Source organism: Pocillopora damicornis, chromosome 13 (assembly GCF_964200805.1).
Source record: "Pocillopora damicornis chromosome 13, jaPocDami1.2, whole genome shotgun sequence".
NCBI classification, from domain to species: domain Eukaryota; kingdom Metazoa; phylum Cnidaria; class Anthozoa; order Scleractinia; family Pocilloporidae; genus Pocillopora; species Pocillopora damicornis.
In genome coordinates, this window is record NC_142682.1 from 13,844,791 (window position 1) to 13,870,747 (window position 25,957).

The 25,957-nt window shown below is 38.6% G+C and overlaps 4 protein-coding genes across 8 annotated transcripts in view; all 4 read right to left on the reverse strand.

Moving 5' to 3' along the window:
- Positions 1-292: 292 nt before the first annotated feature.
- On the reverse strand, positions 293-5,275 carry LOC113678447 (uncharacterized). The gene is made up of 2 exons (XM_027195329.2): positions 5,082-5,275; positions 293-2,648 (listed from the first exon to the last, which is right to left on the reverse strand). The coding sequence occupies exon 2, from the start codon at positions 2,383-2,385 to the stop codon at positions 1,261-1,263; it is 1,125 nt and encodes a 374-aa protein (XP_027051130.2). The 5' UTR covers positions 2,386-2,648; positions 5,082-5,275; the 3' UTR covers positions 293-1,260.
- On the reverse strand, positions 2,535-11,966 carry LOC113678450 (neuronal acetylcholine receptor subunit beta-3-like). Its single transcript, XM_027195331.2, has 5 exons — positions 9,977-11,966; positions 9,480-9,524; positions 9,114-9,223; positions 7,781-8,049; positions 2,535-7,313 (listed from the first exon to the last, which is right to left on the reverse strand). The coding sequence occupies exons 1-5, from the start codon at positions 10,052-10,054 to the stop codon at positions 6,724-6,726; spliced, it is 1,092 nt and encodes a 363-aa protein (XP_027051132.2). The 5' UTR covers positions 10,055-11,966; the 3' UTR covers positions 2,535-6,723.
- A 438-nt stretch (positions 11,967-12,404) lies between these two features.
- Positions 12,405-21,802, reverse strand: LOC113678444 (neuronal acetylcholine receptor subunit beta-3-like). 5 transcript variants are annotated; one of them, XM_089191750.1, is made up of 8 exons: positions 20,097-20,338; positions 19,196-19,539; positions 17,374-17,528; positions 16,742-16,786; positions 14,704-14,813; positions 13,888-14,129; positions 13,316-13,747; positions 12,405-12,825 (listed from the first exon to the last, which is right to left on the reverse strand). In XM_089191750.1, the coding sequence occupies exons 3-8, from the start codon at positions 17,449-17,451 to the stop codon at positions 12,494-12,496; spliced, it is 1,239 nt and encodes a 412-aa protein (XP_089047876.1). In that variant the 5' UTR covers positions 17,452-17,528; positions 19,196-19,539; positions 20,097-20,338; the 3' UTR covers positions 12,405-12,493. The 5 variants fall into 5 exon arrangements, with proteins under 5 accessions (XP_089047876.1, XP_089047877.1, XP_089047875.1 ...); XM_089191751.1 differs by having other exon boundaries at positions 17,374-17,531; XM_089191749.1 differs by lacking the exons at positions 19,196-19,539; positions 20,097-20,338 and adding an exon at positions 21,663-21,802.
- A 2,467-nt stretch (positions 21,803-24,269) lies between these two features.
- Positions 24,270-25,957, reverse strand: part of LOC113678451 (neuronal pentraxin-2) — a 2,192-nt gene continuing 504 nt past the window's right edge. The window contains exons 3-4 of the mRNA XM_027195332.2: positions 25,019-25,247; positions 24,270-24,713 (exon numbers count right to left, since the gene is read on the reverse strand). Coding sequence (XP_027051133.2) covers positions 24,335-24,713; positions 25,019-25,247 — 608 coding nt within the window. The 3' untranslated portion in view covers positions 24,270-24,334. The remainder of the gene's footprint in view (positions 24,714-25,018; positions 25,248-25,957) is intronic.

The window sequence follows — 25,957 nt, forward strand, 5'->3', positions numbered from 1 at the left end:
AGATTTCACGTTGATGTTTTGCAAAAGACGGTTATGAAATTTACAAAGTTTGAGAACACATGTGCTAAGCTATTTGCTCTGCCCATAAGATTTTTGGATCAATATCACTATCTGGGCGACTGCTCACCAACCCCTCCCCTAACCCAACAACAGTTAATGTTGGGTTAGGGGAGGGGTAGGTGGGCAGTTGCTCAGATACTGATATAGATCCAGAATTTTTCTTCTTTCGCTACGTCTTCGTTTCGAAGAACCCATCGAGAGAGTTTGGAAAACTACCATGCACGCACGTCAATGAATATTCAATGTTTAATGACTGGTGGATAAGATAAGAATATAAAGCTTCGATATACTCACATATGAAAGACACAGGTAGTGTTTCCAATATCAACTAAGTTTGCCACGTCCCTTATTCGAAGTCTGCATTATATTAGGAGGGTGTAAGTTTCTAAAGAAACTGTGGTGCTGCGTCGGTGGGAGAGTATAACAGGGTTACGTTATCAACTAGGTTGATAACGTATATTGGCCACCGTGAAGGGTTTAAAAGATGTGTTTCGAGCGTTAGCCCTTCGTCAGAGAGATAGACAAAATTAAAACAATCGCGCTGACGAAGAGCTAACGCTCGAAACGTCAACTTTTATAAACTCTTTACGGTGGCCAATTTACGTTGTCAACTCAGTTGATAATGCTAAATTACCCTGCATTACATTATATTGACATATTTCAGGCAATGCTGCCCTTAAATTTCCCTACAATTGATATCTTTACAGATATTAAATGTCTATTAATCTGTATAGTTAGTCATCTTTTTATTCATTTATTTATTTATATTTATTTTAAATGGAACCTGCATTAAACGGTTACCCACGGGGAATAGCAGGGTGACCGCTTAAGACAGGTTCCACAGATTAGGTGTATTACAAAAAAAAAATACCCCGATGAAAAACGCCACTTTATTCCATAATTGACCACTTATTTTGTGCAGAATCTCGCTTACTTTGATTCCGGGGGAGAAACATAGATTGAAAATTACTTGGAATATTATTCTTAGTTTTATTTGAGTGTTCTCGCTTTCAGTAACCGTTATACAGGTGGAGGACGATAAAAACAAATCGTTATGACTTAGTTAAGGATGACTGCAACCACTTCATAGAGGTGACCGCTTAACTTGATCAATCAGCTTAAGTCCAATCAGCTGGGTCCTTTCCTTGTTTAAAGTTGTCTTATGCCTCTCTTTTTCACAAGTCCACTCAGCTGAGTGGTTTAAAACTCGGGTTCTGCCATTGACTGATGGGGCAAATTAAGAGGAAAAGCTGTAGAACCCGACCGACCCCGCTCTTGACCCTTTTTTCCATCTACTCCGGCGTGTCTTGAACTTGCGAGTGAAGTTGTGTTCGTCGGAATGCTTGCATCGATCTCAGAAACATCTTGACCACACTTGATAATTTTTTTGATGGCATGGCGATATTTGGACAATCTCCATGCATAAATGCATGGATCAAGAGCAAACTTCATGACAAGAACATCAAAAGCAAGCGCGGTTGCGAGTGACAGTCTCAACTGCTGATCAAAAGGTAGAGAACGAGTATCGTAATACTTATAGAGACTGAGGTTCCAAAGAATCATTGAAGGTAGAGTAAATACAAGAAAAAATGAAACCAAAAGTAAATTAGCCGCGGTAAACTCGCGTTCTTGCTCTCTCCTACGAGCCCGTGCGGCCTGGTTTTCGTCCAGTGAGCTCACACGGCTAAGATGTAAATGGTAAGCTCGGTAGAGAAGTCCATAGCTCAAGAGTAGTACGAGGGCAATGGCATTGGTGTTTAAAAGCACATCTATTTCCAACTTCAATCTAAGAGGGACGTGATACTCAGGAAGAAGCGAGAACAAAACTGAATATATCACTATAACAATCAAAGCAGTCATTACGTTTCTGTGGTTGACAATGGAGCGGTGCTTGTGCGGAAACGATATGGCCACATACTGACAAAACGTTAAGGCCAGTAAAATCAGGAAAGATGCGTTCATGGTAACAAAGGATATGTGCGAGGTAAAATGTGCAAAGTCCTTAAATGCTTTCCTTTTGTCTGGATTAAGATGAAATTTAAGGTAATGTCCAATATAAATATAAGCTGTCAAAGGTTCCACAACGGCACCAGTGAGGACATCCGCCACTGCAAGACCCACCACAAAGAGAGTTGTGGGTGTTCGGAACGACCTGAAAGGGTCTTTGATGATAGCCAAGAGAAGCAGACCATTTCCATTTATCGTAAGGACAGCGATAATCGAAATATAGATTCCAGATATGAAATGTGCAAGATCTACAGTGTTCACGAGAGACGCCAACTCCGGTGGCAGAGGTGGTCGTTGTACATGAGTTGTGTTATTCATCTAACTTTTGTGTTCAAAACCGTAGTACCGCACAGTTGGCCTTTTCCAACCGGTGATAGTTTTAACTAGTTCTTCACCTCTTTTATGTTGATAAAGTTGTTTACACAGCTTAAATAACTTCTTCCGCCCGTCAGTCATAAATCTTCATGTACAATGATTCGAAAGTCGGATAGATAAATATCATTTGATGAGTTGGTGATGTTGTGTATTTAGGTTGGCCAGAATTCAAAAGTTCCTATCAAACGCTGCCTCTGCCCATACAGCTGCGAAATTTGGGTAAAATAAGATTATTCACAATTGAGAATTGACCTATTTACATACACAAAAGAAAAGCTCTACAGTTGAGAATTGAGCTTTTCATGCAAAACAACAACAAAAGAAAAAACAAGAAAAAAACCTTGGATCAAAACCCACGATGTGACGCATTAATTACATTTTTTTTTCTTTTTTTTGTGTTGCTTAATTTGCTGTGGAAATAGAGAACCCAAACTTGTTCCAGGTCAAGAACGTCTTCACAATTTCCTTTATTTTTTAATCTAAAAGACAAAAAATATCATTGAAGTATTATCTGTCTTACTAATACTACTAGCAACAATAATCTTATTAGCATTTTTCTTTATATAGGTGCTCTCTGATTCTGAGGCTTTCCAGGACAGGGCTCCTCCAGAATTGGGTCTTCAATTCTCCACCCTAGACTATGTAAAAGAAACTCGACAGATCGAAGGCGGCAGGATGTAAATAAAGCTAGTTTAAAACATGCTTGCGGGGGAACCACTCAGCTATCGATCCAAAGATGTGGAATCTCAAAGTTCAGAATACAGAGTGCTGTTCAAAATTGGCGAGTACCGCTTTGCCATATTTTGGCTAAAAGCTTTTGAACGAATTTTGACGTGCAAAAAAGTAGCCTCGTTGAATCAGCTGTTCAGAATGTCAGGTCTGGGTTTGATATTAGATCATTTCAAGACAGTCCGCTAAGTTTGGGAAATGTATTTGTTTTAGAGACCGCCTTTAAATACTTTTATCATTTTCAATTCAACTGAGGTTGGCAGGCTCTCTTGTAATGGTCAAAAAACAGTCGTTTCATTTTGTTCTTTTCCGGCACGTTTTGTATTGCACTCATGTCGTGGCTCTCGTCAAAGTGTTGCAAAAAACAATTCAGCATTTATACTATTAGGCGAACCTTTCCTTTCACTTTTCCTAAGAAGGAAGAAAAATCATGTTTTGTGATACCATTACTATATGAAAGAAACTCGATAGGTAGAGGGCGGTAGGATGTTCAAAATTGTAGTATGCAGGGGAACCGGTTGGTCATCGATGCACCGAAATAAAACCTCGAAATTCAGAATGTTGTTCTGTAATTGTTTAAAAGGAGACAAATAACCGATGTATTGTGTACTTTTAAGGTAACTGTGTTCCGATAAACTACACACAATTCAAGAATTTAAACACACTTTTGGCCAAACTGTCTTTGGAAAATGTCAATTAATCCAAACAACGTCTTTTTAAAATCGATGTAAAATAAATGTTTTCCATCCCCATTCAATTTCCCGTTCAGAAGAAGATAAGCATCTGGTATTAAAGATGATGACATGTAGAAATGTTTGGTTTACGATGGAATACGGTTTTGCGGCAATTCAAAAATAACTTGATGAGCATATCTTCACAGATATGCAATAGGAAGGAATATAGATTGTAAAGCTTATTTCGTGACAATGATTTCATACAAGTGACAAGTTCCTGGGCATTGGAATTTTTTTTTTCCAAGCTCTTTCTTTATCCACCAAACAGGGTAAGAGCAATGATATTACCTAACCCTTTACATTCAAATTCGATCATCCTTTTACTTACACCTTGAAAGTTAACTTCACCAAAACGTGTGTTGTCGATATTTTTATCGTTTCGGCCTTATTTTTTTTATTCCGGTTCTCCTTGATTGTATATCAGATATAGGTGTCTCATATTTTTCATTTTAATCACGGGAAGTTTAAGGATACTCAAAATTAAGGAAAGAAAGAGTACTTCCCAGATTACAATAAGAACAAAGGAAACTAATTCATCTGCCTGGGAAATTGATTCTATAATTCTTTCCGCCCTCTCGATTGTGTAAGCAGAATCTAAATGAAATTTGAAATTCGGACTGAGCTTAACATTGTGGTAGATGATTTTTGAATGATCGACGTTAGCCTAAAAAAAAGACAGTAAGCAGATATCTTACAATATTATCAGTTTCTCCACCATATCAAGACAGAAACTTCATGCTCGTGAAAAGAAAGAAAAGTTTCCGGTCATGTTTCTGTCCAGCGTGTTCATTTTATTCGCAGTTTTCAAGTATGGCTTTTGGTTTCTAAGTTCCATACGTGTATCATAAATAGGAAGACAGTCGATTGCATTACAGCTTATCTATCTCTTTGAATTTCAGCCTGAACATGAAAGAAGCCACCGTTTAACAAAAAAAATTGATTATCTAACTTATGTTTTAAACTTACGGTTCTTAAAAAGGGTAGTTGGATTAAGAGCAATACTAACCTGAATTTCACGGTAACTGAAACATTGAATTAAATGAAATATTGGAGGGGTTGATCATATACTGTCTCTTAATCAGAACAGCTGCTCAGAGAAGCGATTGGGAAAAAAGCGGAAAAAAAACTGGTCCTGATTCAAGAAGATGGACAGTCCAATCTACAAATTAAACCTACTTGCAATGGGTGTCGCAGACGTCTTGGCACCACTGGAATCACCCGTTTCTAAGCTGTAAACGTTAATGGAGAGAGTTCAATAGCTGATTACCTCGATCGCTTGGTTTTTTATTGTTCTGTTTTGCTTCTTTTCTTCCCCGCTTTTCGTTCCCTAGAGAAAACGTCATGTGATGGTGGCAGACAAGTGATGTGTTAAACTCTTCCAGAATTGACACTTATTTTATTTGACTCGCACTGTTTATTTACCGTTATTAGTTTTCAGTTATAATCAATTTGGTGAATACGTGTTTTGGCACTTTGCTCATCACAGCTTAAGATGCCAAAAGTTCTTTTTCGGAATGAACAATTCGCTTGTCAATCTAGTCTAAACATTTCATGATTTGAAAAAGAACATATCTTTGGGTTTTCTGTTTTTGTCTTCTTTTTTTCCTAATGATAAAGAGGATCAAACTAGTGGCAATTATTAATAAACGCTTCGAAAGATTGAAAATCATGACAACTGTTCTCTTTTGTGAGTCATTTCATTGCAAAGTCGATAGCGCCCCCGCAGAAAGTGTATGCTAGCCCCTTCATCTCGTCACACCAACTAACCAATGATATGATAGATGACACGAATACAGTTGTCCTTTATTATGTACACAGTATTAAAGCAGCTAAATTGGCGGATATTCTTTGACATCGTTCACAATTTTCAAATCAAGCACCTGCTGACGTAGAAAAGACACCTTCTTGAAACATCCAAACCACGTCCTACAATTTGTTTGGTTACTTTCTATATTTGAATTTCTTATGATTCTGCCAAAGAAATTGGAATCAAACTAGTTATTGAATTTACCACAAGGTCTTTTATATTTTGAGTCCATGACTTGTAACAGTTGGCATCGGCAAGCAAGAAGGGCAAGTGTAATGTTGTGGTCGTTGCCTAGGTACTTCAACTAAAGCAAGGCAAACTTTGAATTTGCTTTTCGATTCAAACACTAATGAGTTTCGCATGCAAATCAATCTGTTTCTGTTTATCCTTTCAACTAATTTCATGCTTCCCAGAATAAAAAAGGTCCATTGGTTTAGCAATCGATGCTTCGCACGAAGTTATATTCTGAGTATTGCCCGGTGTAATGACGGATCTAGTTTGCACAGAAGCAGGTAACCTGGTTGGTATTATTATTAAGAAGCTTAAGCAGAGACCATTTATGTAACTGGATGTCTGCCAGAAAATAGGATTTTTTCCTCAAGTGCTTGCTTGTGTGTATCATAAAGTTTGAAATGTAAAAATAAAAAGAAACAAAAGATTTTTCAGCTGATTCGTTGATGTCAGCATATGCCTGAAAAGTAATAAGTTATATTCACATTTCAGGCGCAGTCTGTACCTTAAAAACTTATCTCCTTAAACTCCTCTTTGAGCACCGTACAACTTATCCATTTCATCATTCAATGGCTTGGCTAATGATGGTCCGTATGTAAAAACGACAACTGTCGAAATTAAAAACGTTATGGTAAAAGTCCAGAAAAAAAGTCTGTCTAGAGCCTTCTCAATCTGACGCCAGGTCTCGCTCCAGTCTTCTTCTCCCTCCTTACCGTCAGTGGTGTTGGGGCGAGTAAACAACTGAGAACCGCTGTCCACTGAGAGCTGGCTCAGACTTATTCAGCTTTTCTTGCGGTATCTTTCCTCACTGTCTTCGTGTTTCTCCTTATGGTCACTGCTGTAGTCCAGCACGACCACTTGCACCGGGGGCTCAACCTTTGAGGTTCGCTTCCTTCTCTTGGGCTTCCGACAACATCTGTAGATATTATTGATAAACAACATACCCTTGAGACAGCCAGGTGGCTGGGTAGTAGCGTGATGTGCCTTGAGTACCACAATGGTGGCGGTCAGCGCCAACGCTATTTCTATCATGATTATGATGTAGTATACACCAATTAGTGGCAGAGAGTCGGACTGTTCGGGGAGGGCCTCTGTCACGATCAGAAGGTAGACGCTCACAGAGAGAAGGATTGTACAACTGAAACCGATTCGCTCCCCACTCTCTACAGGAATAAAGAAGCTGACAAAAATCAGTGCTCCGATCAGCATGCAAGGCACCATGGAAAAAACAACGAAGTGCAGTGGTTTCCGGCGGATAATGAAGCTCAGGTGTACGGCGGTGAAGGGGTGAGGAAAACCTTTGCGATAATGTTCTTTCCTTCTTACTTCTATCCTCTGAATTGAACAGGAGGCACTCCTTTCAATCTCTTCTGTTGGAACGAAAGCAAATGTTATGTAAGTGGAAAGAGAGTACTTTGCCCCGAATATGTATATGGAACGCGTTTCTGGAAGTAAGCTAAACTAAGTATCTTTAAAGGACCCCTGAAAAAGACTGGCATGACATCATGATTGTGGCAACACCTGGAAAACAGTGATACTCACAAAACCGCGATGAGGTAGGTGTATTTGACCACAATAACATAGGTTACTTACTTTGCTTGCTTATTTATCCTTTTCGTACAAAATTTTAAGTTTTTGTTTTAAAAAAGTGTTTTAAACTTTCATCGATGATGTTATTGTTAATTGCTAGGAAACTCCTTAGATTCAATTAAAGTTCATTTTATTGACGACTTGGTGAATATCTCATTGCACATTCTCTTTCCAAATATTTTATTAGGCCCTCTCTATACAGTCACCAACTAGTTGAAATTCAATTTCTATTCTCTGGGTGACATACCAAATTGTCCGTCCTCGTCACTCTCTCGGCCTTTCCTCGTCTCTAAATGGACTTCATCTGTTTCTATATCCAGAAGTGTCTTGTCTGATGTTAGCGACCCAAAAATCATGTCACAGCGATGTTGGTCGTACGGAAAATACGTGACATCGAGGCTACAAGTGCTCTTGAAGGACACCGGGGAAATCCAGTCACTAATGCCATTGTGGTAAATAACTATCCATGTCTTGAATTTCTCTGTGTATCCCGCTTGAGCGACATTATCATCTGCACTGTAAATCAATGAATGACCCGTATCCATAAATCCATCCAACAGTTCATTTTTTCGTCCTTTCGTCAGTCATTCAGCCAGTCAGTCAATAAGTTAGCGAGTCATTTGGTCAGTCAATCAGTTAGTCGATTACGGTGCCGGTCTGTAAATAAGTCAATCGGTTAGTCAGTCAGCAGGTCATGAGCAAGAGATCGATCTATCGCCCGATCGAACGATCATCAGTCAGTCAGTCAGTTGGTTGGTTAGTGTTTGGTTCGCCGGTCAGTTGGTCGGTCAGTCAGCTAGGTAGACAGTGAATCCGTCAAAAACAGGAAAGGGAGGTGAAAATTGGGATGTTTACAATAGAATAGAGAAATTGTGAGATTTGAGTGAAATAGTCTATTCACAGTTTCAGTAATGTAATAGATAAGAACTTTAATACTGACACCACTATTGACTCAAAGATCGACAGAGAGAAAAGACGGAACGGGAACTACAGCTGTGTGTTGTGTAATAAACCAAGTAAAAAGAAGTAGCTTTTGAGAGTGATGGTTAGTAACTGCGAAGCTTAGGAAGCTATACTGTAGTCTGTACTCACGAGCTGGTAGCGTACATCAGCTAAGACTATTCATGATGTAATCTAGTCAGTAGACCAGTGAAATAAATGGGAATGAGAGTTTAGCAATAGAAATTCCACTACATGGCTCTTCTTGTCCACTCTTACCAGGTCGAATCGAAATTTAGAATGTTGGTTATATATTTAGAGTCGAAACTAATCTGTGGTTTAATTTTCATGGTTTTCTACGCTCTGTTATCAGTTTAGAAAACTCACGGCACCATCTCAATAAAAAAAGACGCAATAACAAAATCAATCCCTTGAGTTTTGTGGCACATTAGGCAGTTTGCCTGTTTTCGCTTTGAATTCTAATTGGCCTCTTGAGATAGTTTCCCTTCACGCTGATTGGTATTTGTGGCTTCTTTGCGTTTGCTTAACGACCCACTATCAAAAATTGCTCTATTGACCAATTATAGGTACTCACACACAGCATGCAAGTAAAAGCCTTAACTCTACATGGAATCACGTACTTGTTGTGTAATACAATGTCAGGTGCCCACATCTCGTTGGGACTGACGAGAAGTTTCTCCACGCCTCCATAAATACTTGGTGTCCTCATGAAGAAAGTGTTATTCCATTGCTGAAAATTTGCGAAAAAAAAATACCATAAAAGGAATGAATTTTTGGAGTTATTTTTATGCTGATCAAGTTGTTCGTCTATTTAAAAATTGCTCGTGAATGGTAACAGCTACTAAATAAATTGATTCAGTTTGATCGGATCCGCTTCAATCATGTGATGTAAGGAAAAAAATCGAAAAATTGACTCTAAAACTAAAAAACTCCTACAATATTGGTATAAACATCAAAATCTTTAATAATTGGACAGAAATATATACCTGTTTGATGATTGTGTCTGTAGACACGAATTGCCCGTTTTTATCCTGTGAAAAAAGGTACTTTAGTAAAAAGTACAATTGTGCGAAAATTCGCGCAGTACGCGTTATACACAGAAATATATAGAAGTTTATGGATAAGGTGCGAAGATGTCCGTGTACAAGTAACATTTGTTTTTGTGACAGGTTTGGGAGAGATCCACATGAAATTTCTTTCTAGCTTAGTGTAACTGGAAACACCTCATCCGTTTTCTTGTGTGCACGAGAAATATTTGTTGCGTTTCCAGAGTGAAATCCCTTATAAGATTTCCCTTATGTGTAATGCATAAGGCCTAAAATGCACTTTCAAGTGTAATTGATTTTAAGATACGCATTCCACTTCAGGAAAAAGGAAAAAAAAAATACACAATTCTTCTTTACTTTCCTTAGAAGCCCTCGTCGAAGTCGTAACGATCATTTTAATTAACTGTTACTATTACTTCGAGATGAATGGACCTTACCACATCCACGACAGCTCTCAACTCCACCTGGACTCTCACTTTAACTTTTTCCATCGTGTTTAACACAGGTCGAATCATACGATTAAATGAAATTCCTCCAGAACTTGAAAATAGATCTTGCCGGAGTTGATGTTCCTTTGACACAGTTGTCCTCGGCCATCCTGCAGCGCATCCTAAATGGAGAAAAAGGGAGAAAAATTGTGACACTGAAAACTCTGAAGTATTTCAATTGATTGGCCTTCAAATGTCCGAGATGAGAATAGCTTTCGTACTTAGAAACCTTAAATTTTATTCTTCAGGTCTACTGCCTACGAGTAGATTTGCATTTTGTTTTAGTTTCATGGAAATAATTGACTCACCGTAATTTAAGTGAAGGAAATGTTTAGCAACTTCAATAACTATTGGGCTCGTTAATCGAACTCAGTCGTGCATTCAGTCATCAAATGCCAGGCAATCGGAGACATATCGAACAGAACGATGCGGAAATCTCATCAAACAATGTAATTTAAAGAATGACCTGAGTAAGGTCTGATCTGTAATCAACACTTTGACTTACTCTCTTTTGCTGTACGTTACCTTTATGCGGTACACGGCTAAGAAGTCAAACAATCTAACTCATAAAGTATACAATTAGTGATTTTCTAAAGGAACCGTAGAAAACTGGTGCGCACCCAGCCAAGTAGGTCCCCCACGCATTCCCTACTTTGTTCGAACGAAGGAGAATTCAAGCCGGCGAGACTGAGGTCCGTGTCGTGCCAGAACCCACGCAGACCTTTCGTACGCTCACGTTGCTCGCCAGCCAGAAAACTACCATGTGATGAGATAGATTAACGAGAAAGAAGATGAAGTTTTTAGCGCAGTTGTTGTAAAAAGAAATTTGCCACGAGTTTAAGAGAAAAGAAACATTCCTCTTCAGGTTTCTTCGTTCCAAGCCTTTGACAAATGGCTAATACATCTCATGATGTTACTCAAAATTTACCGTTTTCATTGCTTTATTTCCATTAGCCACCGGAATTCCTTTGCCATCAAGTTTACTCATGCCACCAACAAGCAGCTTACTGTTAAGCGCAATTCTATGGCTAACGAAGGCTTCTGACTGAGTTACACTTAGTAGTCATTACAAAGCATTTAAAATTTGCTTATAATCGCTTACCTGCCTGGTAAAGGAAAATCAGAAGAAAAGGTACCAGGAAACTGAAGTGCATTATTTCAGGTAATTTCTGAGGGTTTTGTTATCGATGAACGTCCGACTACAGGAAAGGGCCAAACACTAAAATGATCTTGAATAATTTGAGTAACTGCATTTTGAGTAATTGTTAGCGTGGATAAACAAAGCGTGCTTTATTATGCCAACGGCACCGACCGAGAAGTTTACAAAGAGAGTTCATTAGGAATTTAATTTCCCTAGAGGAACAAAATTTGGAGTACATAGATTTAAAACAATTACTTCTAAAAACTACCTGATAGCGAATATCAGTTCTCTCAGTAAACAATTCGTTCTCGGCTCGACCCGTTCGTTAGGGATTTTACAAATTTTCTTTCATTTTTTAACCCTTTAGCCCCCAAGATCTGATTGTTAATTCTTCCCTAAAACTGCTATTCATTTCCTTGTAAATTAGTTACAAGAATTTGGTGTCAGATCAAGATGACAACTTCTACCTGAGAAGTTTGAGTATTCTCTTGAGTTAAACGGTTAATATCAAAAGTGAGCCTCTCGGCAGGTTTATCTCGTACTGAAATGTAAACAGATCTAGACCTCGTCATGACAGAAGAAACCAATCACCTTCACTGAAAATTTTCATCGGAACCAACAAATGTTCCCTATTTCAGCTCAGGTTGACTTCCATCAAAGAGAAGAAATAGAAGAAGAAGAACAAAAAGACGTCGAACAAAAAAAAAAACTCTGGGGTATCAAGGATAAGAATACTTGTCTCCAGTCTATTTGAAGGAGCAGGGTTTTTTGATGCTTCGGAGAACAATTAATCATGCAAGTTGAAAACTTCACTTCAAGTAATGGTTGCCGTCTTTCAGAGGGTCTCAATGGGGTTAACCTTTAGCCGTCAAACGGTCAAAAAATTTAGCCGTTAGGAGTAAAAATTGACAAATTTAAACGGTTGGTCGTAAAAAAAGTTAACCATTAAAATTTGTCATTTAATTACAAAAGAAGTAAGTTAACCGTTATCAGCCGTAAAAAAGGCCAAAATTTCAACAGTTTATCGTGTTACCAGCATACGTGGCTGTACTCAGTACTATTTGTCAGCTTGGAAATAGCATTTTGATTCTATTGGTTAAATTCACTCAATCAGCTCGTTCTGTTCGCACCGCTGTTCGCCGGATTGCCACCACCTGAGAATGGGACTGGTTTTACACGTTCAATTCTACATCTATAAAACAGTTAGTCTTTAAAAAAACTGCTTGCAACTGGACAGACATTATTTGATTAATTTATTGAACACCAGAGCGGACTTCGCCCAGCAGTTTCCAAAGAGGTCAATTGAAATTACATTGACCGAGCGATTAAAGCTTTCCTGCGTGTGCGTAAATTGTAATGGAAGAAGACACAACCAGCGCCAAAAACAACCAGTAGAAAACACGGTCGAGTGCACGAGCGATTTCCTTCCAAGTTTCTTGGTTGACTTCTTCTTTAGAAACCGAGGTGGGTGGTGTTTTCTCCCCGAGGGTGTCAGCTGAAGTCTGCCCATTCACCTCTCCAAGCTCCACATCAACAATTTCCTCCATTGCAATGCCAGTGGTATTTACTTCCCCAACTTCAGGAGATGAATTCAAATTAGCGTCATTGATACGTAGTCTTCTTTTGTTTCTTCCGCAGGAACCAATCCTGTTAAACACTGAAATTTGAAAAACAATGAATGTTTTTGCTTTTTGTTGAACCGGCGGTGAAGAGCATATTTCCAAATATGCTCTTCACTGAAAACCTCTGGGCATTCATGTCGTGGTGGTTGATAAAACGTTCATCGTTAAACTCAGCTGTAAACAAAGGCCGTGACCGAGATCAATTGCCTTCCATTCAATTGCAAAAGTGTTTTAGTACAAAGTCTGTCACTGTTTTCAAAATAACTGTCTGTGTTTATTATTATTATTATTATTATTATTATTTTTATTATCGTGAATGCTTCGAGGAACTTCTCAGTATCTGTGTCCTCGGTAGGAATTATTATTATATCTTTTCTCGCCGAAATCATCGTCGAAATCGCACATGATCCTGATTACTTCACCATGTCATGAATTACCATTAAAATTGCTATTGTCGCTTATAGACTTGGTGTTAACAACTTTCTAATTTACTCATATGGACTGATTATCAGTTATTAACCTTACCTGTTATCCAAGTCAAGATGCGGGGTGGCTCGGAAGTGGCGTGGTAAGCCATCATGACTACAACTGTGGCAGTCAGCGCCAGACCGATCTCAACCATGGTCGCAATGTAGTAAACACCAATAATGGGCAACTCGTCGGACTGTTCGGGAAGCTGGTTTACGATGACGAGTAGGTACACGCTGACTGACAACAGAATCGTTGAGCACAGTCCGATCCTTCCACCCACCTCATTGGGAATATAGAAACTCACGAGAATCAGCAGCCCAATGATCATACAAGGAACGATGGTGAAAAGGATAAAGAACATGGGTTTACGTCCAATACGAAATGATACTTCAACTTTGCTAAATATCGGTGATTGCTTCTTATCCTCGGTCTTGATCTCAATGCTTCTCAGAGACCAATAACCATTAGATGTGGTGAGGTTAAGCTCTAAATAATAAAAATATCAGAAAACTAAGAATAATACACAACTACTTTCCATGATGTTTTGCAAAGGCAAGAGTTGATTTGAGTTAACTTGGAATCCTATTTCTTCAAATTTTCACATAAATATTGCCATGTAACCTTACCTTCCTCAGGATTATCGTTTTTGATATGCGTGGTATCGATATTTAAAAAGGTACGGTCAGATGTTACAGAACGAAAAACTAGGCTGCACTTCTGTGTGTCAAAGGGAAAGTTCTTGAAACTAAGCCCACACTTGCTCTTGAACGTTGCTGGGGATAGCCACGTGTTATGTCCACCGCTGCTCACACGCACCCAACTTCGGAATTTTTCCACGTGCCCCGCCTGAACAACCCCATTATCTGCACTTGAGGTGGGAAAAAATGGATATGCATAAATTGTTCGTAACCTTTTGACCTGAGGAACTAAGACTACATAATGGGCACACGGACTAAAAATTTTGTTTAAAAGCTTCTGAGCTGGCGTCTAACCGGAGCCAGAGAGGAACGCTTTTACTACTTCATCACTGTATGCGTGTCTTTTTAGTCTTATGAAATGTAAAATGCTACAACAGAAAACTTGGGCGCTCATTTTGTAGAAAAAATTCATAATTGCATAAGTGGTAAATAAAAGACACTTTTTCCCTCCCCTTTTTTAAATTGTCTGAGCATGTTATCTTCCATTTTTTCAAGTCGCAATTCGATGAAAAATAACCCTCTAGTCTATAACTTTGTAGAGTATTTTAAATATCTGTATGTCATCAAAACTGAAAAATAATTGGCGTATTAAGGCTCGTGTTACTTGGCATAACCACTCGGGCATTTGGATCTTTTCTGATCCATTTTTTCGCAATAAATCATAATCTCTTGTTTTATTAGGATAGTTTGTTACTTAAAACTTCCAAAGTGTAATGACTTGAAATGCCGCAGAATTCAACTTACTTGTTTTCTAGTACTACATCAGGCACCCAAACTTCTCTTGGATCCACAAGTATTTGTTTCAAGTTTCCATAATTCTCGGGAGCCCAACGTAGGTAAGGATTATTCCATTGCTGTGGGCCAAGGAATACAATATATAGTAATACTTCGTGTTAGTAGCTCGTGTTCGGTTATCACCTTTTTTAGTTTTACTCTGTCTCTCGCTAATTACAATCTTCTAACTGAAAAACCATCACTTTAGACAGCTACACTGTGGCTTCAATTACTAATTTTGTCAACTTTTACTTTGTATCTTACCAACAACTTCGTGACTTAAATTCTGATCTTTGAAATCGTATTACTAACTGAGAACTGATAACTGAGAACCATCACTTTAGACAGCTGCACTATGGCTTCAATTACTAATTTTTTCATCTTTTACTCTGTATCTTGCTTGCAACTTCGTGACTTAAATTCTGATCTTTGCAACCGTATTACTAACTGATAACTGAGAAACCATCACTTTAGACAGATGCACTATGGCTTCAATTACTAATTTTGTCATCTTTTACTTTGTATCTTGCTTGCAACTTTGAAACTTAAATTCTTTGCAACCGTGTCACTCTAGTCTGTTTGTAACAAGCTACCAAGCCAGGGTTAAAATTTGCTTTATTTTTTTTTTTTTTTCGATAATCTTACTAACGATAGAGAAAGCTAGAATAAATCAATTAACAGATTTTTCCTCGAAAATATTCTGAAAGGCGTTGTAAATGGAATTCAAGCGCATTTTAAGGGTATTTTCGTTCGAAAAACTCGCCTAGTCTTTCGCTTAGACTAATGGCAAAGCCGGTGTGTATTATGTCACACTTGTTCCTGCGGCTTGCGCAGTCTAAGTGCGTTTGCTGGAATTTTTCTCCAGCATGTCCCTTCGACTTTTTCACGTAAGTGACGCAGATTTTAGCGTAATCCTCGCACAATTTTCATTTTTAGTTTGAATCAATTCTCTCCTCTTTTGCTGTCTTTTTTTCTCAAGTTGAGTTTTCGTTACCTTCTCCGTCAATTTTCAGCTCTGCTTAACTATTGTTCAAAGTTCTCCCTCTAATCTAAGATGATTCTTAACCACACTCAAACAACTCAAGATTTTACTCTTGACGTATTAGTAATTTTTTAGAATCAAAAATTTGCTCTTAATTTCACTCTAACAAGTTTCCTTCTCTGAGGATGTTAGAATTATAAGAAAAGTAGACTGAAGAAGATGCGCTGGCAATCCTAAATGTAAAGTTGCCATAGCAAATACTAATACGGCTGCACTTAAATGCGAATTCTACTTTCGAGTGTGACGGTAGAAATGATGTTAGGGCATATAATTATGGGAAAAACATTGCGTGAACGTGAAATATGCTCTTCGACTAAAGACTACCAATCAGACATTCTTTTAAGGGTAATCCATTGACGCGAAAGCAGCATGTGGCGAAGGTTCCATAAATAAAAAAAAAGTTAGTGACAATCTCCGAGCGTTAGTAAATGTCAAGTGCACAGCGTGAAATGTAGGTTGAAATAAACCTAATCAAGTCTTCAGAGAACGATAATCATCCAAACAAAACTACTTCATAACACGTTAGGACCATTATGGACTAAACATTTACTTTTCTTATACAGAGACATTCTACAGATTAAGGCAAATTTCTGGGTTTGCCCGTTAACAATCAAAAGGTTCAAAAGCTAAGTGAAGACACAATGTTTTGTTTTACGCTAATAAATATGAAATGTATCCTACTTACACACTCTCGGTCCTTATCGATAACACATATGAATATAAATCAGAAAATCGCTGTCTTTTAAAGTTTGCGCATTTTCGAACTAAGAGAGGTTTTGTAAGGAGATAGCCGAGGTTTCATACCCTCCCTACCTCTTTTTTATACGATTCATAACAAGAATTTGATTTAATAACTTCAAAACTGCCACTCGCGGTTCATGTACACATTAGCAATACAATAAAAGGTTAAAATATCCAATTGGCCCTTGGTTAGGTTACACTGTCTAAAATTGAATCATAGCGTACCTGCGTGATCACCGTTTCTGTTGTGATAGTTTGTTCTTTATTGTCCTGTGTGACATGAACATATTTGGTATCAGGTGAGAATATTTTACCTTCAAAGAGTGATTGAGAGTGGAGGCGCAATTGATGCAGATATTAAGTTACATTCATGTTAAAAGTTGAGGTTCAAAAATTATCAGCCAACCTAAAAGGTATATTTCTGGGAACAGTCATATTGTTGATCGCGTATCTCTATAATTCCCACCCATGACGAGGTAGCAGTACTTACAATATGGAGATATATTCAAACTAATCTTTCCAAGAGTCAATGTTTTATTTTTTTAACTCTGATGTGCTATTTAGTAACACAAATTAAAAGAAAATAATAAAAAGACCCATATAATTATCTTAAACTAATAAATGTGAGTAATCCCGCTTGGTGTGGGGCTGACGAGCATATAACACACCCCGTGGCAGGATGCGCGACTTGACGTGGGTTTCTCTGTGTTACAACTCTACTGGGGAACCACAAGAAAATAGTGTCTCTATTTAAGTCTTCACATTCTTATGTTAGCCTCAATGGGTTCTGCGATACAAGTTCATTGCAGTTGATGAGGAATGCATTATCTGGAGATATCGTGCAAGATTTCGCTTACCACTGCGTTGAGAGCCAGGAGCTGCACATCAAATTCGACTTTTACAACATCTGACGGCTCCAACACCGGACGTACCATTTTGTCATAAGAAGAAAGGAGAGCCTTTCTTAGTCGATACTCTGCTGAATGTGTTATATTGTTTTGTTGTCCCGCCACTGCTAAAAATAAATAACTAACAGTTATAAAAGTTCATAATGATTTCGGTTTACTGCACTTTTTCTTTGACGAATTCAAACTGCTACTCTGCGGGCAAATCAGTTGTACGAAAGAACCACCCAATTATCGGTTAGCTTTATGTATCCTCTAGATTTTAACTTATAAAGTTCCAAGTGCAGCTTTTCGGTTGAATTTCTGCTTCAAATTAGTCATGAGATTCGGAACATTGTATTATTTGTTCAAGGTTAGCTTGCACCAAAGGTCACTTGTTGATTGCTCTCAGAAGCGTACTAGATTTCAGGTGCCATCATGCATCGAAAAATGATGCACTTTTTTGACTAATGAAGTCTGCTTGCGTCAATCCTTTGTAACGACCGGCTTAAAGGGTAACTGACGCCAAAATTTTCCCCTTTTTTTGTCCCGCTACATTCCTCTTAGGTTAAAGAATACTGAATGAGCAAATAAACGATATATTGTGCAAAACCAAATTTTCTACAATTTTTTTTGACGCTTAATGAATGGCTATTTTGAAAACGTTCCGATTCAGGTCACGTGATGTGATACGTCACACATGTGTAAGGCAGTGGAAAGCGTCATGTTAAGACTTAAAAAGTAACAACTTCGCCCTCGCTGTCCAGCCGCTGACGAAATTTACGAGCGGAAAAAAACATAAGATTGTTCCGTTCTGATATAGGCCACCATTTAGAGGCTATAAAATACGAAGTTAGCAATAAAATAACGAAGGTTGAATAATCGAAACGCGACGGATCACATGTCTGTATTCGGAGCCACAGGTATTTTGCACGCCATTTCAAAGAGCTGTAAAAAAATATATTCCCATAATTTTTTCCTCTTATCCATTATCGAGTCCTATACTCAAAGAAATATTTTTTAGTCCAGGCCGAAAAGTATTTGACTTTAGATTTTGTCCGGTGTATATCACTGTGACCTCAAGCCCATCGGTTCTGGAGTGAGCGTGACTAAGCGCAAAGTGTTGTCGCGTATTATGGGAGGTCGTCATCTGGTTTCGTGAACGAAACTCTTCTTCCACGTTCCGGAAATGTACAAGAATTATCCTTTATTTTTAACGGAGACTAGTGAGCAGCACAAAGGAAGACTTCTTGCTGCTGTAACTTTTTATTTATTTCTTTCGACGCGTTTCGTCTCTGACTGTGAGTTCTCCAGGAATGATTACAACTAACATTGAGCAGCACATATAGCACATTTGTGTGCCTATTAAGTTTAATCAACTTCCAATTGAAGTGAATAATAACAGAAACATGCTGTAAACGGATGTTGCAAGAAACGCCTCGTTATGAGCGCCACACTCTAGCGTTGTTTCTCATTTGCGACCGGAAACATGATGAAATCAACCCTGTCCGAAAGGTTAATCGTTTCAAAAATGTACCACTGTCAGCTGAGTAACGCTTCTTCTTCACGCTCGTTTATCGTAAATAAAAAAAGCCGACAGCCTGAGAGAGGAAACTATTAGGGCACATGTCATGGGACTGCCTAGCTTCCACCGTTTAAAACGCAGTGCTTTGGTAGAAAAAAGAAACCGAGTTAGCGACAAACTCGTGCTACGGAAATAACAAGCACATAATGTTTCTCAAATTACGACCTGAACTTGAAACATATGTATATATGCATAAACATATATGTTCACCCTCAAGTTATCCAAAACTGAACCACTCTTGGCCGCGTTGACATCTACAATATGGACTGAAAACAACAGGATGTAAAATAAAGAAAACGAAAACCAGGCAAGCGCTGTGTACATAGTGATGTTTTGTAACAAAAAAAACCAAAAACAAAGCCAAAAAAAAATGCAGACTGAGTCAGCTTTCACCAGTTTCCTCAAAACCTGGGTGTTAGACAATACATCTGGCTTCTGCCTGCAACTGTTCCACTGTAACATCCTCCAAATTTTTATTTTTGACCCCATCTACTTCCTTGCAGAAGATGTTTTCTTTCTCCCTCCACTTTGATTGGCAGTTTCCACACTGACACCTTGTAATAAAAAAAACAGTAAAGTAGCAATTTCTTTCACGATGTTGAGTAGAAGAAATAAATAGCACAACTTGTATGATTGGTTTCATCAAAAGGAACAGTTATCAGCTTTGTAACTGTCACAAACGTTAGAGATAACTCAAACTTTAGGCCATTAACAAAGTGCAAAGACCACAAGTAAACAATAAGTTAATATTAAGAAGATGTTCAATACTACATTTACGAATGCTATTTTTTGCTGCATCGTGTTTTGAAGTAAAAGCCGAAATATCTTTAATCGTTCGCCAACTTCAACACAGGAAAACTTAAAACCGATTCAATCGCGTGGAAACGTGTATAATCCATCCAATTCAACTCTACATGCGTGTATGTTTATATTTTCAGTCAGTGAAACCTTAGTTTCAGAAGGTGCGTGCGTGTAGCACATGTAGCACAAAAACACTTCGCTCCCATGGTATTCAAGAGTCTGCACATTTGGTTTTCTTTACTTGATCGCTCCTACATTTAATAAGCGAATGATTTTCAGATACTTTATTTACAAGCGTAAATGCACTCACCATTCTTGGTTGAGGCGGCCGCGGATCCTCTTCTGACTCTCGCACTCTATTTAGGTTCGTCCTGGCGGTTCAAATCGCGAGGACCTGATTTAACCAACAGATTCATGAACCCTTCCAATATGTTCACCTTCCATCGAGGCCTCAAAATCCGAATAATCAGAACTCGACATAGAATTGCTTTCACTCGAACTACTATCCGCCATATTTACTTTGCTTAATTTGCACACGTGTGACGTATAAGGTCACATGATCAAAATCGAAGCGTTTACGGCGAATGACCCAGGAAGCTGCATTTAGGACAGTTTTCCCGGCGAAAAAAGGCACAAAGAGGCATTCGAAGCACCTTGTATCTGTTTCAATGTGTTACCTGAGGCACTTAGACGGTATTCCCAGAAAATTGAGCTTTTAGCTGTCAGTTATCCTTTAATTAAGTAGTTACTAAATCGAAGTGGTAAAAGGCTATCTCAAAACAATGGCTGCTACAATAGTGCCACATCTCTAAGTTGTCGTATCAAATATGTCATGGAATTTGATAGTAAGGGTCAATATAGCCTCAAGTGCTGCGGGTTTTATAACTCATTAACATCTCCAGGAACTTTGCTGTTAAGTAAATTTCGATGGTATGCTTCATCTCACAAGTGTGCGTAAGGCGGCCTTACTACCTGAGGTTGTTCCAAGGTGACTTAGTATAGGACGTTTTACATGGACGCACGCGCAGGCAAAATTGAAAATTAACCCGGGCGAAAATGTTCGCCGAAGCTTTTATACAGCCTCAAAGTACGATACATAACTGATGGACCTAAGATATCTGGAGAATAAGGATAAACTAGGGAACATACACCTTTGGATTGCTGTGGTCACTATTTCTTGAAAGATCAGAATGTCGAATGATTCTCGATCATTTCATAATCAAGAACGATGTTTTGAACAAGTTCTTAAAGTGGTCGATAATAGCAAAGATTTAACGCGATGTTTCTCTAGAAAGAAAATTTGAAAGCAAGAAAATCCATTTCCGAGACAACCGTTACGTTAAAAGCGATTGTGAACAAGCAGTATATATAGACGTATTTTGACATAGCCCAGTGCAGTGCAATGATTCCTCCTCGGATAAAGACGAAGGATCAGTGTCTGAACTTAAATATAAGGAGAGTATCACAGTCTTGAGTGACTCGTGCCCTGAGTTTCAATAACGAGTACTTTACCGAGATAGGAGTTTGAAAAAAATAAGCACTATTTCCGCTGTCTTGCAATCACTACCACGTATCCGTTTGGGCAGTTACAATGGCAGTTACCTCAGCTATAAATGTAGTAAATGCAAGTAAATTGAGCTGAGGGTTAGGGTTAAATTGCAGCCACAGTCAGTCAGTTCTAAACTGCAGTTGACACAAAATGCGTTTAATTCGTGATTGTCTTAGCCTTGGAACCAGTGCGGAAGTTGTTGTTGTCGAATCTCTCGATCTGTTTTCTAACTTTAAATTATAACGTCTTGAACACACAGAATAAATCAAGCCTCTATTTTAACCTTGGATATACACATTCAGCTCTAGAAGTAAGAAAAATACTTACCAGGCGAGTATGCACAAATAAACAATACAAAATGAGCATATTGGGGCCACATCTTCCTTTGCCGTAACAAACAGAAATGAGACGGCTAAACCTGAACGCAGAGAAAGAATAACCGGCGCACCTTAAATCTGTTTTGCTATATCATATATTGTTTACATAGCAACCTCTTGACACAAAGCATTACTTCTGGTTGTATCGCTTCTGTTCTGCAATAGTTTGTACCCTCTCAAGACGGAAAATTATTTCAAAAAGTGGATGTTTTCATTGTTTTAGGATGTTTTTGGAGTGTGTTGGGGCAATCTAATTTTTATTTCACAACTGTTTCAATTCCACTTTATGACTGAAATGCGTTCAAAAAAAAATCATGTGCACCATGATGTCTGAGAAACCAAACCAACGCCATGACGTCTGAGAAACCTCAAGCCAACGGCTTGAGGTTTATCAGACGTCATGGCGCACATGATTAAATTTAAACACTCTGGGCACAGATCCATAATCCACGCGTGAAACAGGAAACGGTTTCGGAATTACGACTACTCGTTGATGTGTTAAATAATAATTATGAATGTCTGCAACAGCGACTTATAAAGAACTTTGGAGAGTAAAGGGAAGTGGTCGTGAAGAAAAAATGGAAATTAGGTGTAGAATGAATTACTGTTGGCACAAACGGAATGTCACAAGTGTTGTTGGTTTTCAGAGTGCAGTACGGTATCAGTATATTGAAGGGCCCATGATACCTTAAACCGAGGCATTAACATAACGCTGGATGGAATCAGGGGTAGAACGATCGAGTATTTTTAATAGCTTTTCTTTGATTAAAGTAATGGTCCCTATAAATGATGTCAAGGTCTTCATTGAGATGTGATGAACCAATCATTCCCGCACAACCCTCAGTTATAGTTTTTATCGTTGACGAACGATTCCCAAAATTATAATCTTGTGAAATATTTCGTGAATCACTTGATTCGGTTAAAATGCAGCTAGTGAAGCATAAGAATGGCAGGTATCAATACATATTACTTTGAATGATTTCGACGATTACGTCGTAATCATCCAAATTAATTAATATAAAGGTGGTCAAACATATTCTAACTAAATTATGTCGTCATTGGCGTCGTCAATAAGAAGCGTTTTGGTCAAGGACGTGAAACAACGGCAAGTTCCAGACACCTAGAGGAGGTCAAGCATGGAAGTCAGAGAAAATTGTATTCTTGCTGAGGAGAGGTTGTATTGAGCATTAGTACTGAGGACAAAATAAGTTTGGGCGTCGAGAGAAAAAGATGTGCTTAAAGACAAGATCCATGACGCGTTTTGTTTTTCTGTATTATGCGACAACTGTATCGTTGAGTAATTTACTTCTATAATCAGTTTCCGAGAGAAATTAAATGAGAAGAAGTGCGCACAGTCCACTTGATGAGATGATTTTTAGTGTACACGTGGAGAGGCATCTTCCTCAGAAGTTGACGAACAGTTGTGGACGAAGTGGATGAAAGGAGCTTGGTGACAGTATTCTAGAAAGAACCGCTTGGAATTTCATGGTATACCGCAGGAAGTAAACATGTCAACGGGTCAAGTGGTATTTAAAGTTGCCTAGGCTGTTGAGGCCTCACATAAAACACAAAGTAAATTCCATCAGTCCTAACGAAATTTCGAGAGTCACAAGGTAAAGGCGAAGATAAACAAGCCCGCACCAATTGAAAGACTTCTGTGTCTGTTCAGAAACTCTGTTGTATGGGGTTCTTTGTTTAGCGAGAAGAAGTGAAACGCCCGAAAGGAACATACATCAACGAAATTCGACCCTGTATCCCAGAAAAATTATGAGTCTGGCAGTTGAAAAAAGACGCAATGTGTGGTCACTTGACGGAAGATTTTCATTACACTGTCCCCAACAGGTAACCCACGTCAGATGAACTCTCTGGGGGAAATCACTGATGGAGCTCTGAGGAACTGATTTTATTTAGAAGTTACAGGGGAGAAAGGAAAATTCGCGTAAACAACACAACAACTATGAGACTGATAAGCATATGAACAATTGTAATTTTTTCGTGCATTTTTCTTTGTATGATCGCCTTTACGAGCGAATACCTTTAGGTATGCTTTTGTTTTCTAAGGGTGAGCACACCATGAATATAATATTTCATCTCAGAAATGAATGCGGCGTTGTGCAAGAAAACAGGAAGTTAAATTTGTGTCTTTAAATGTTAAAGGTTTGAGAAATCTTCGCAAAGAGCATTTACGGGGGTAGAAAGGGTCGAAGAAAGGAAAGGTGGTAACGTGAAATGGAAAGAAATTCAGGTTTGAAGAAATGATGTGAAGTTGATAGCGATCTTCGCAGTAATGAACACTACTTAAGCAGTAGTGAAAAGAAGGCCTGTACGGGATTTGAACCCATGACCTCTGCAATACCGGTGCAGTGCTTCAAATCCCGTACAGGCCTGAATTTTTTTCAGGCCTTCTTTTCATTACTGCTTAAGTAGTGTTCATTACTGCGAAGATCGCTTTCATATTCACGTCTTTATCCGCAGTTCAAATATATGACTTTCATATATTCACAGCCGTTTGAAACAACTAGAGTCAAGCTCCAAACTAAAACGAGACAATTGAAACTAGATCTGGCAATTGACATTTATTTCATTTTAGTTTTAGCTACCAGAGACTGTTTTCAACAGAATTTAAGGATAAACTATAACATTGCCATGAAGACTTTCTTTAGCATACAGCTGAGGCCACATAACCACGGATCCTGAAAACACGTGACAATCGTGGTACTCAGCTACGATGTCACTTTCTGACAGAACCACTCCCCATACATTTATTCCAGACACTTCGCCGATCCAGGACTGTCTTGGGTCGAAATCTCCCCCAACTTCGTCTTGGTCTTGTCCAATGACCACAGTACCTCCCTTTTCAATCGTGCCTCCCTTGTAAAAGTCAGAGCCACTCCCGACGACTTCTCCATCTATCCAGAATTTGTAATCTCCGTTTGTGTTGCTCCATGTGAAACAAACGTGGTGAAATAGACCATCACTAGGGATGTCTTGGTCAGCGTACCTTTCGAAAACAAGGGAAAAAAAAGAAATTAGAATTTAGAAAAAAAAAACCCGAATTGTGATACGATCTATCAAAGTTGGGGGAGATGCCTTTTTGAAACATGGAATTGCCTCTGCTCTCCACCTCCTCCAAATGTTAATCCTAATAAAACGCAGAGCGGTTTCATCCTTGCTTAGATACACTGAAAAGTTTGAAAAGACATTGTACGAATTTTTTAAAAAGCGAAGGGAAGGAGTTACATTGTACTTGACTATTGCGATACTATTCTACTCTTACTGAGTAAATTACCACAGAGCTGACTATACCTCTTTTGGCCATGGATAAGCACATGGGAAGTAGGATATGAGCAAAGAGTCAATTCATTGTGTGATCCTGGGACAGCGTAGCTGAACACACATTGATTATCATTGGGCTCGACATCGAAAGGATCCCTCTGTGCAATCATGCAGATTGAAACAGCATTCAGATCGTATAAGAAAGCGTTTTCTATCATTGCATAATCCGTGATGGGACCCGGTAACACCATGACTTTGTCTGAAAGGTAAATACAACTGCGTTTAGTTGTAGTGTATTAAAGCACCTCTGTGCAATTTATGCTGACTATGACTATGGGGGAGATTTCGACCTGACTACCGCGTCAAGGACGAGGAATGACCTTTTCCCATCAAAATCAAGAGCTTCTTGGAAATTGTAACTTCAATTCAATTACTGATGTTATGTTTATTATGAAATACATAGCGAGGTACACATCGTTTGTAACAATGATTCTGAAATTACATTGCAATCTTTCTCGCGTGGAATCGATCGATAACGGTGTGAGTCTAAAATTGAACAAGTCAATGCCGATAAAGAATGGGGTCGTAAAAAGCTGGTCGTCATTATTGATAACCGAAACATCATTTGATGGTTTCAATCCTACCTCCTTCCTCTCTCCCATACCTTAATCTCTTACCTTACTTTAGAGCCCAAGGATACCAAGATTGGGTAATTAATTTTTCAACAAGAACTTATGGCTTACCATCACGCAACGTGCGACTATGAATATCTAACGAACAAGTCTCGGAAGTCAGATAATATAGATTAAGCTGGGCCTAAAAGTGGGGTTCCAGTGACTTAATTCCTCTGCCCTTCGCTTCATCACAGGCTGTTGAAGAGTCTATCTATATAAAGTTATGGACCAGTCAGGTAGATGCGAGGGAGTAATTGTATGGTCTATCAAAGAGTGAGAGATCCAGGGAAAAGCT